The sequence below is a fragment of the Diadema antillarum genome, unplaced genomic scaffold (genome assembly GCF_040938485.1).
Source record: "Diadema antillarum isolate AM-2024a unplaced genomic scaffold, OU_Dant_1.0 seq00000696_RagTag, whole genome shotgun sequence".
In the NCBI taxonomy this organism is placed as follows: domain Eukaryota; kingdom Metazoa; phylum Echinodermata; class Echinoidea; order Diadematoida; family Diadematidae; genus Diadema; species Diadema antillarum.
The window spans coordinates 2,541,435-2,553,803 of record NW_027271601.1 but is presented as its reverse complement, the minus strand read 5'-3'; the positions used below and the strand labels follow the sequence as shown (position 1 = coordinate 2,553,803).

The following is a 12,369-nucleotide window of genomic DNA, read 5'->3' as shown; positions in this document are numbered from 1 at the left end:
TTTTTAGGACCCATTCGAGAACCAAGCTGAACTCTGTGCAAATTAAAGTGACAAAAAGCAGGATTTATAACTCCATAGCAACCACAATAAAGGAATTATCTGACTATAAAGTTGATATTGTGCACACTCTGAAGACACATTCTATTCATGACGATCACCAATTTTCAGAGCAGTAGCATTATCCTTTCAAAGGTTAATTGAGTTAGAGTGAAGAGTGTGTTTTCACATTATTCCACACACGCACACGCACACGCACACGCACGCACACAAACACACATACAAATATTATCTAATCTAATCTAAACAGTATAAATATTATGAAAAAAATTCAAGATTGACTACATTCACTCATTTTACCAATTTTGTTAATCCTTACATGAAATCGGGTTTTGCGACTTTTTGTTTGTCTTGAGCTTGCGATGCACGGTTATATAACTTTTATATTCGGAATAGTATGATGAATAAATTGTTGACTCGACAGACATGAATTTCAGAACAAAAAGCTGAAAGTAATTCAGAGGATTATTAACCTGCTCTATGAATGCGATGAAAGTTCTTATTAATGAAAATAATTCTGGATATGCATATCTATCTATACAAAGTTCAAAGAAGCTCAAATACACAGAACTAAATCAACCAAACAGGGGGCAAAATACTCAAATTCCTTCAAATTAACACCCATGAGTCATATGTATTTGAAATATGTATTAAAAAAATCAATACAAAGTGTCTCCCTTCCCTAAAATTTTGTCTAAATACTTTGTAGCAATCACGACTTTGTCATGTTTGTAGGATTGTGGGACTTTGCGGGTTTGTCACTTCAAGCGTTTTGCATATGCACTTGCAGCAATTATTGTTGAAAACTTGTGGAATTCAAAATTCCCTGTAACTTTCTCATTTTCCTATAAACGGAAAGAAGGACTTCACTAGTCTGTCGGTAGCCAATTATTGGACTCAGTGTAAACACAAAATATCAGTATTAAAAGGTGTGATCAAAGCATTACTCAGTAATCCGTCTCTCTCCAGTTTACCGTGATATTTCCTTTCTAATTTTCGTGTTTGTTTGTTTCACGTACAAATCTTTGAATTTGGTCTTTTGAATGTAGTCTAGTTGAATGACCATTTCAGCTTTAAGGCGAAAGTAGTGTTGTGCTAGCATTTTGTAGTGATCGTTTTAAGAGTTATAGCTATTTAATAACATCTGACTCAGGTGTATACCTCAAATGAACATTTGAGTAAACCTTCACAGTATCTTCTGAATTTTGCCAATCTTGATTTTTTTTTTATAATTCTAATGATTACAATCTCGAGGTTTGTTTTCTGTTTCCTCGACGACAGCCTTTTAATCAGTCTTTTTGTTTATCGTAATCTATCAAAAAGCAATCTATAGAAATAAAGATGTATAGAACAGAGAACGTATAAACTAATTTGCTGAATAATTTACTCACCTGTCGTCTCCTTTCTATATAATTCTATAATATTTCTCCCCCCCCCCAAAAAAAAAAAAAAGAGCGCGCACCAACATTTGCAGAATGATGACGCCAACGATAGTGAAACTTGTAATCATCATACTCCTAACAGGTATTTTTATGTCATGTGAATTAAATCCATGCTGACTATACGTTCATCTGTGGAGTTTTCTTTGAAAAGGGCCTAGATCCATTTCAACTAATTCCTTGGAAATCAAGGTATTTGTTTCTTTATTTTACATAATTCTATAATGTTTCAATCCAAGTTCCTATATTTCATTTAAGGATCATCACCATAGAAAAAAAAAAGAAAGATAGATGAAAAGTATCCTGCAGATGTCTGAATCTTATTTATGTGATTTGTCTTAATGGTCAATTAATTTTGTTTTGGATTTAGGCCCTTTTGCAAGAAAAGCTTTGAAGGATTTTACCTAAAGTATATACGCATATTTAAAAGGTTTATCATAAACACTAGGAGGGCATCTCTGATCCCTACCCTTCCTTCGTCAGTCGGTCGACATTTACTACTAAAAACCTCTCCTGGTATATAGCAACAACTACAAATTGATCAAAAATGAAGCTTCAGTAGGCATTCGTGACCTAGTGAGGTCGTGTATTGCCACTACCTTACCACCATTCATTATCCTGTCGTTTTAACCAGGATATATTCCAGGGCCCTGTTTCATAAAGCTATTCGTAAAGTTACGAACAACTTACGAGCGACTGGTGATCAGTTCTGATGTGCTATACTTACCAGAATTTCAATAATTCAGCACAAGAACTAATCACAAGTCCCTCGTAAGTTGTTCTTAACTTTACGAACAGCTTTATGAAACAGGGCCCAGGATTTTAGGATAGATAAAACGTGGATATAGACCCTCTTGGAAGAAAAGTGTTTTGGACTTAGGCCCTTTTGTGTCAAAAAACAAACAAAAACAAAAAAGAAACATGAATGTTAACAAACTGTCTGAAAGTTTTGGGACGATGGACGAAGTTTGACGCACACGGTGATTATCTATGTAGGCATGAGAATTTAAGCTCCATAAGAAGATTGATTTCATATACTTGACACTTATGCCGATTTATTCTAAAACTGGAAGTTAATGTCATTCAAGACCATTTAATCTTATGAGTAGCTGTTAATGTATGTGATGCAGACATAAAGGTTACCTAGTTCATTCTCCGGAATGCTGTGAATTCTACTTTTCTTCAGGCCTTTTCAAAATACTAGTCACAATATTTTGATATAAAAAAAAAAACTGATATTTTTTTGGATTTGATGTGACTTTTTTTCACAAAAACCGTATCCCACTATTTATGTGTGGTTTGTATATGGTAATATGTAATGTGCATTTACGAATGTTTAGCAGTTATATTGAAGTGTTATATCTTATATGCTAGGAGTACATGAGCTGTATGACCCTGATCATCAATTAGCGTCGAAGGCATTAAAAACTTCAACAGAAAAAATAAATGAAAGCTTTTGCAAAGTTTTTGCTTTATCTCTTTACCAATCTCGTAGAAAAATCAAGGGCAGGTGATGTCCAAAATCTCAGTGCAGGCGCTGGATCTTGTCGGGCAATGCCCTGTGATGACAGTGGCGGCTTCGAACCCGTAGAGAAGCAAATAATGATTGGCTCTATCCGTCGCTCATTGGTGTACTGTGTACCAAACTGGCTCCAGAATGTAACAGGTATTTACAGCTTTCTGTGAGATTTCCGATCATGAAATCATCCCAGATTGGCCTTTGTTCAGGTAATAGTATGCTCACATTATGATACTGTAAATACATTGACGATACCTATACTTTCCATTTCGCCAGGTCTACAAATGACTTATACTCAAAATTATTAGCGCTCCTAAAGGCAACAAGGAAACGTGATTATATTATGTTGTCGCCCTACCCAAATATTAAATCTGTTTCCTAATTTACTCTCACATGTCCATGTACGATATTTGTAGCATTTTAAGTTGTGCTCGTGAGATGGTCAAGCCATTTGACCAGTCTCTTGGTGAATACCATGCAGAGCTTAATAAGGTTCCTCTGCTTAGAATAAGAATACTGAAAACACTTTTCAGGTTAATTTCCACTGCATCGCGACTCCCATATAATTAAAAGGAAATGCCTCCACCCCCCCCCTCAAAAAAAAAATGATGTTCGATGTGCAAATGGAATGATCCATTCACATGTAAATCAATGGGCACAAATTATGGTACTCCAAAATATAAAATCCACGGTGACAAACGTAGGCTCCAAATGACGTTGCGACTGCTATAAATGTATAAAGCGTATCCGGGCAATTACCCCCAGAGGGCAATTACCCCTTGGCCAAATACTGGTTGGTGGTAAGGTTAGAGTAAAGATTAGGGTTAGGGTTAGGTTCAGGATCAGGATAAGGATTAGGGCCAGGAGAAGGGTGCGGGGTAATTGCCCAGGGGGTAATTGCCCTAGACCCGTATAAAGTGTGTATATAATTGTGGATATTGACACAAAGCAGCAACGTCTAGAATCTGGAAAGCGATCCAAAAGTTATGAATTCGTAAAATTTAGATGCTGTCCATTGTCTGAATATGAAGACTATGGTTTTGCAGATTTTTTTTGTCCTTCAAAATCCACAATCACAGAAAATGTGTATGCAGTTAAAAACTGGAAGATACGAGAGTATATTGAATGTTCACGAATGTAGGAAATAGTGAACAGAAGAGTTATTGCACGATATACATCTTCTTCTCACCCTTTTTAATAAATTGAAGTAACTTCAGCAATTTCCATCTGATCATGCAGGCACTGTGCCGGTAACAAGGGACACATATGATATTGATAAAAGGCGACAACATAACGGATATGGCATTTTCAGCATTTAAAAAGAAAGAAAGAAAGAAAGAAAGAAAGATATGATATCATTATATCAAGCATTCTTTCTTGCTTTAACTTGCGGACTATATTCTTGACCTTGTATTCTTGAATCGCAGTGAGAAACACAGATTGGGATTTTGATCACTATAAAGAAGAATGGAATTCTTTCTCAGTTGAAGGAATATTCCTTGCAAGACTTGGGCCTATTTCCCCCCCCCCCCCTCCCTCCCCTCCCCCCCCCCCCCCCTCAAAAAAAAAAAATAATAAACGCATCAGCCATATGTACGGGATTGTGGATGAAAATGCCATGTTGTAAAATTTCTCCAACTAATAAAGTTAACTGATTAATTGTAATAACTCTGCCATAACGAATGTATATACTTTTAAATACAATTTATTTGGATTTCTCCTATATTCACAAAATGAATTCTTTCTTACGATTGATAGTCTCAAGGAAAGGTTTTGCTGTTCCAAGGCCTTTTCGTTGTTGCTGTTATTTAATACGTAGAGGGAATAATTTGACATAATGCATAGTTGTTGTTTTTTAATCAAAAGCAGTATCAGCATCCTTTTCAATCGCAAAAAAGAAAAAGTCTTCCCAGCTCAAAGTTGATGATTTCTCCCTAAGTCGAATAGGGTTGCATTAGGAAGTAAAAAAGTAAACCTTAGGAGCTTATGATATGGCAGCTGCTGTTTTTTTCACCAGTGAAACGTCAGCATAAATGGTGCAATTATCAGTTGCATTAGATTCTATAAGACCAGATGATACAGACGAAACATTGTTAGTGAATATATTACTAATCAAAGTGGATATCTTGTCAGGTCCAACATGGGTGGGGATTCTTAATAACGGTATAAAGATATTTTGATAACATGAAGACTCAAAACTCTTGGCAGTGGGGATTATCATCGCAGTGAAGCAACTTCAAACTCCATTCCCCATAATTTGAATATTCTTTTGATTTAGGGAAGGTCTAAAATGTTTCCAAAAAAAGTCCTGAAAATTGGAACAAGGTGGGTTGTAACATAAATGTAACAAACTAAGATATTCGTGTGTTGGAGCATTTTTATTTCAGTAAAAATACTCTTGGAATATCAGGCATTACATTTAAATTCATTGATATTTTACTTATTTATTTGATATATTTTATTTTATTATCTGTCACCAAAAACAAAATCATTCATCACTCTCCCTTCTGTAAAATAAATGAGTAAAATGAATTTCCTTGAATTAAAAAAAAATGAGGGTGGCCAATATGAGACACATGTCTCTGATTAAAAAGAAAAACAGAACTTTCACGTTTCGACTGACTTCAGAAACTATGCAACTGATCAACTTGGTTATTAAGGTTTTTCGTAAGATAGTACAGAAAAAGAGAAGTTGACGTTTAAAATCGTGTCGAGTTTCTTTTATCATTTGGTTTTTATACCAGCTGGCAATTCAATATTTGTGACGTTCTAGACTGGCTAATGATGGGAATCAAAGTCAAATCGCAATTGATGTGTGGCCTTGTAGAGTGATTGTAAAAGCCCGGGGTTGTCAGCACATTCTGCATTAAGAAAACACAGTCGCAGACGTAAGCTGCATAGGACATATGGAATTAGGTTACAGCTAATATGGGTGGATGCGTTCACGTTAATGTTATACTTTCTGGCATGACGGGGGAAAAAATCAATTGAGACATTTCGGCCGTAAACGTAAACAACTCAAAAATACCTGCTGGGAGATTTCAATATATATCGATAGAGAGTGTATCATGATTAGGAATGCTGTCCTCTCTCATCAATTGTCCTAGAAAAAAAAAGGAAAAAAAAAACAAGCGAAACGATTTCTTCAATATTACGACTGAAAAATACCATTTCTTTTTCAGGTGCGACTAATTCACAGATTGCTGATATAGTGATCCTGGCCAGTGAATCTGGAATGATTTTCTTGAGCGAGCCAGACGGAGTCGTGCTCAGGAAACTTCCATACGTCAATTCGTATGTGTGGGACATCGCAGTTGACCACACGGAGCGCAAACTGTACTGGACAAATCGGGAATTCGAGATTATTCGAGCTGGATTTTTCGATAATGTCTACGAGACTGTTAACCGTAAGGCAGAACTTGAATGCATTATGAATTTTGCTTGCACGGAGATTAAAAGAAAAAATCCCTTGTAAAACCAACCTTCTTCCTTTTGGTCACCTTGTTTGTTTAACATTAGTATAGAAATAATTAGATTTCAGTGTTAATTTCAAGATTCAGTGCCATGCTATATTTAACTCTCTTTTTGAAAAAAAAAAGACAAAGCTCGTGTTTACACACACGCTATATATATATAATCAGGGATGCCGGGCCACCAAAAAAAGAAAAGAAAAAAGGTTGGTGTCGAGCCTTGTATGTATGTATGTAGATTATATATTATATAGATACATATACAATGCATGTGTATATCTGTCTATGTGGATCTTCATTTAATGCGCTTGTATTGACATCTATAAATATGTCTATATCGCACATTTCCTCGATTCCATGCATCTCCCATTTCTTGATCTCCCGACGCTCGCCTGATGAACCTATATTCTTTGCAAACTATTAGCTCTCTACTGGGTTCTTCCAGGTGAGATTAGTACCACCTGTAGAACTCCTGTAAACTTGTTTTATTTCTATTCTTATTCAAAGTCATGTAGGTCTTTCCTTCAGACATTCTATCAATTTGGTTGTATAATTACCATTTTATTAAAGGGATCGTATACTTTTTGTTGAGACCTACCCTAAAAAACTAACTTCACGTTTCTAAAATTGTTTGTTGAGAAAATGAGAAACATCTTATGAATATGAAAGAGCGTGTAATTCCAAGAGGGATTCAACGTTCATTAGGTAAAATAGTTTTGAAATGGCTGGAATCATATTTAAAGGTATGGGACCCACCTTTTATTAGGATAGCTTTCTTTTACCTTTTTTACGACAATTTTGGATCTCTCAGCCATTCCAAAACGGATTTTCATCTCATAAACTTTGAATTCCTCTTAGAAAGGCATGCTCTGTATTATTTCATAAGGGCAGAAGGGGTTTCTTGGTATCTCGCAAAAAGTTAATAGCCCAATCCTCATCTCCACCAATGCTATAAACTTGGTGCTCTGTACGTTTCATTTGTTGATTTCCCTACCACTTTTATACAAGCTTGATATTATTTTGTGAAGCGCTGTGATACATTGTGCAGTCTTTGTACGAGCGAAATGTATGTATACCAATCCTACATATTGTATCATATTGCAGACAATAGCGATGTGATGTATGACGTCACAAGGTGTACATCAGCTGAAAGTGTTGGACACGTTTGAAAGGACATTCTCTCCTTAATTGTTTCTACTTAACATTTTTCACTGTCAGGTAACCAAAGCCTCTTCCTTGCCTTGTCCGAGAAGAATCGAATCATCTTTAGCGTCTTCCAAGGCGCGATCACTTCTATCACCTCAATATCTCTGGTTACTATGACAACATCGGGAGATTTTGCACCTCAGAGATCTCGAGTGATATGCATGGTAGCAGACGATAGAAATGGGTGAACTGCTTTTACTGTTTATTAGGAAAATGATTATCGTGATATTCATAATGGATAGCTATGGGCATGACATAGTGACAGTCCTCTGGCATATCTATCGATTGTCTGGTGAGCTTTGTTGATAAAACAAATATTGAATGAAATGTTGGATGATAAGACCCGCAATTTCATCAATGATGAAAAATCATTCGCGTTTACAATAGGCCGCGCTAAGAATACTGATGGCCTCAAACTGATGTAATAGAATATAAAGGCTAGCCCAAATTTTCGAGTTGAAGGTAAGAGTTCATTTCTGTAGGGACTCATGCAAAATAGCATTTCAAACATCATTGAAGCATTATGTACGTCCCCTCCCCCAAACACACACACACCATTTTTTTTTCTTTCAGTTGGATTTTCATTTGATAGTGAGTGTAGTTGCGTTTGAACGCATGGACGTCCTTTAATACTTTCATAATGACAACACGCCGTAGTTTAATGGAAAAATATGGATGTATAAATATGAGTATAACGTGTTCACAGACCTCTGCTATAACTACCTAAATAGTCTGTGCAAACATTCTTGATGAAACAAAATACTGAATGATGCTAAATAATCTAAAGAACGATAACAACGGCAGCATAATCAATGATGAGAAAATCAGTGGCATTTACAAAAGGCTGCGCTAACCACGCTGATTGCTTTAAGATGATGTAACATATAGCTAGCCCAAATATTCGAGTTGAGGGTAAGAGTACATTTTTGTCGGGAGTTACACGGAATTTTCGATAAAGCCGGACTTAAAATCACGCAAAATAGCATTTCAAAACATTCACATGAAACATTGAATTTTATTCATCAAATTTTTTTTTGTTTTAGTTGATATAGTTGGGTGCATTTGATAGTGAGCGCATTATTGTTCTTGAACCCATGGACATCAATAGATGAATTCGTAATGCTTTTAATATTCACTTTGGAATGCAGGTTTCTTTATTGGTCTGAGGGAACAGAACTCTACCGTAAAAGCTTCATGGGCCAAAGTAGCTTAGTAGAAAATATCTACACGTATCCCAACAGGGCATATTCCATTTTCAGACTTCAAATCGGAAGTACAGGTAAAGATTAAAACAAAAATTGTATTTAATTCATCATTGCTATCTCAGGACTCAACCTGCAACATTTTATCACAGGTTGATGTTCATGAAAGGCATTAAAGTCATCTGATTATGGCCGAGACTTGTTTCTTCTCCGCGCTAAAAACAACTAATCAATGAATAGGGTCACCACGGTAGGGAGATTACGAAATATAATAAGAAAATAAGATAAAAAAACACTAGGTCTTTGAGGCTTTAGATTAATGACAGAATGTATGTGTAATAGGCTACATTGATCGCTTGAACTACTCGTACGTCTTGGGAGGGATTGATAATGGTTTTTGTGTGTGTGTGTGTGTGTAGAAATAAACGAACTCTTTTGTTTTCAAGGTACTTATTCCAGAGTTTTCTTCCATAATTCGCTTTCTTGATCTGCAATGACCGGGTAATTCAATAGGAAGTTGTGATGAATATACACTCAGCAAAAAAAAAAGAAAAAAAAAAGAAGAGACAGAGAGACAGAGAGACAGAGAAAGAAAAGAAAGCAGACACGTCTCCAAGTTCAGATTTTGCATACAGGACTGTGATAGAATCGAATAAGATATCTATCAACTTGAAGGGAATTTGTATTTTCTTTCCTATTGGATTATTATCTCTCAAAGTGCAAAAGTAAAACATTTCATAAATTGGAAAATTTGGCACTGATGGGTACATACCCTTTCTCATGATAATGGAAACAAAAAAGCAAACTTGTAAACAATGACTTTGTCTTTGGTCTGTGAATAAGAGACAGAATAGGTGAATTAAACCCCACAACTGAGTTTTGAACTGTCTTTTTTTTTACCCAAGAAGAGAGAAAAGAGACGGATTTCCTACTGGGTCCAATTCAAAATGGATCTGAGTAGACACAAGAATGATTATTTTATGTCCAAACTTAAAAATCGTCCTGACATCGTAGGCTGAATAGAAATGTAATTGGAGCATTTGGAGGTGCTGTTCGTTATTCCGAGAGTTCGCTATTCCGAAGGTTCGTTATTCCGAAGGGTCATTGATCCGAATCACACAAATTCCCTTTACCTAGAGGTTCGTTAATCCGAAAATGAAAAAGGGTTCGTTAATCCGAACATTTGTGGCGTTATTCCGAAGGTTCGTTATTCCGAAGATTCGTTAATCTGAAAATGAAATTCGGAACAATGAACCTTCGGAATAACGAATCTTCGGACTAAAGAGCCTTCGGAATAACGAACCTTCGGAATAACGAGCTGTAACCGTATTTAGTTCCTCACTGGCCATTGGTGGTCAGTGGTGGTGGAGCGTGTGCAAATTAAGGACGCTGAATTGTCAGGGAAAACTATTATGGAGATCCGTTAGGTACTCCACTTTTGTGCATTCCTGGAGAGGCATCCAAACACCATTTTCATCGACGAAAACACGGAGGCCCGAGTTGTCAATTATCGAATTGTTAAAGAATTGATCCCGGGGCAGACACTCGCCAGATATGAAGTCTTTTGAGGGAACATGTGGGTGCATCCGGCCCGGTGACACCGTCCAAGACCTGGATCGGTACATGACTGAATGGAGGGGTCAATTAAACCTTCAACAGGAGAGAGTGCACCGAATGATATCCAGCATGCGCCGTCGATGCACTGCACTGATTGACGGCCGGCGCCACCTTTTCAAAAGTGGAGGGGGGCGCAGTTTATATTTCTAGTGCCACTTCCGGGCTGGGTTTCATAAGCCAACAAGCAAAAAATGAAAAAAAAAATGGTGGAGGGGGCTTCAGGGCAATTTTATGATTCCACTTCCGGGTCTCTTCAGCTGACAAGTATCGGCTGACCCCCCCCCCCCCCCCCCCCCCCCGAAAAAAAAAAGCTTTGCTTATATTTTTTCGGGGTCCCACTTCCGGGAAAAAATAAACAAACAGTGGGGTTGGGGCAAAGTGTTTACACCCTATGTATTCCTATGTATTGTGCCCTCCCACCCCCCCCCCCCCAGTTCTACCGACCCTGAAATTGACAGTTATGTGATGGCTCAATAAGATATCACTGTTCTGTTTAAATGGCAAGTCTAGTGCCCTACTTTGGCAAAATTAAGCAAATGACATCGAGTACAAATGCTACGAACAAATGAAGAAGATGTGTTTTGGGTAGGCCCTTCAACATGGAAATTTGTGATGAGAAAAAATGTCAGTATTTGTGAAAGTCATATGGTGATGCTTTTTGATATTCCCATAGAAACTCATCATTATGTAACGTGCTTCCTTTTGCCAAAGTATTACAGATTTGTAACATGAAAAATTTGGCAAAAGGAAGCATGTGACAATCATATCATGAGTATGTTACTTGCTTTCTTTTGCCAAAGTATTATAGATTTGTAGCAAACATAAAAAATGGCAAAAGGAAGCAAGTGACAATCATATCATAAGAATGTTATTCTTGATTCATTTTACTAAAGTATTAAAGATTTGTAACAAACATAAACAATTGGCAAAAGGAAGCAAGTGACAATCATATCATAAGGATGTTGCTTGTTCCCTTTTCCCAAAGTATTTTAGATTGTGTGTAAATATAAATGATTTGGCAAAGGGAAGCAAGTGACAATTTTATCATGAGGTTGTAACTTGCTTCCTTTTGCCAATTTTTTTTTCATGCAATTTTGTGCACTTACTTCATTTTGCCGACCGAATATCTCAGAAATGGGCCAAAATTGTAACTTTTGGATTTTTCAATTAAATAGAGCATGCCTCAAATACGCCAAATCAATTTTTAAAAAGTCAATATCCATGAAAATGTCACTTGCTTCCTTTTGCCAAAGTAGGGCGGTCTAGTCTGATCTCTTTGTCGAACTTTGCAGGGCATCATCTTCTCTTCATCACGTTGTTGGACACGTTCTTGTACACGGCTCTGCCAAATTTGACGGTTTCCGGTTTCAACCAAACGAAGCTTCGAAAACTGGAGATTAGCATGATGGACTTTGCTGTATCTCACGAAACACTCTACGCCATTGGTTCGGAAAATGGCAAGGCGATTCTCAAGATAATGCCAAACTATGCCGACTCCAACGCCTGCTACCACTTGCCTCTTCCGGAAGGACACAAGTGGCTTGCCATTGCAGTCTTGAAAGATGGTTCTGCGCGCGGATTTTCTCGTAGAAATGGTGAGTCAGGTTTATAAACTGACGGAACAGAAGCCGTGCCAACCTTGATTTAGCATGTAAAGAGCAGAGCTCGGAGCTAAAAACACACACACAAAAAAAAAAATCATGAGACTTGGTATTGTGATAATCATTGCCTCAAGGATGTAATCATGTACACAGTACTTTCGTTTTCTTTATTTTGCAGTAGACACTGTCAGTGATTTGAAGCGAAAAATTAATCGCTTGACAGGCTTACCTTGGATAGAAACAACCACTTATTTGTAA

At 36.9% G+C, this 12,369-nt stretch overlaps 1 protein-coding gene across 1 annotated transcript in view; it reads left to right on the top strand.

Annotated features, from left to right (window-relative positions):
• Nucleotides 1–12,122, top strand: part of LOC139737579 (acetylcholinesterase-like) — a 31,841-nt gene extending 19,719 nt beyond the window's left edge. The window contains exons 10-11 of the mRNA XM_071648261.1: nt 6,215–6,422; nt 11,803–12,122. Of these exons, the coding sequence (XP_071504362.1) occupies nt 6,215–6,422; nt 11,803–12,122 (528 nt within the window). The remainder of the gene's footprint in view (nt 1–6,214; nt 6,423–11,802) is intronic.
• The last annotated feature ends 247 nt before the right edge of the window (nt 12,123–12,369 follow it).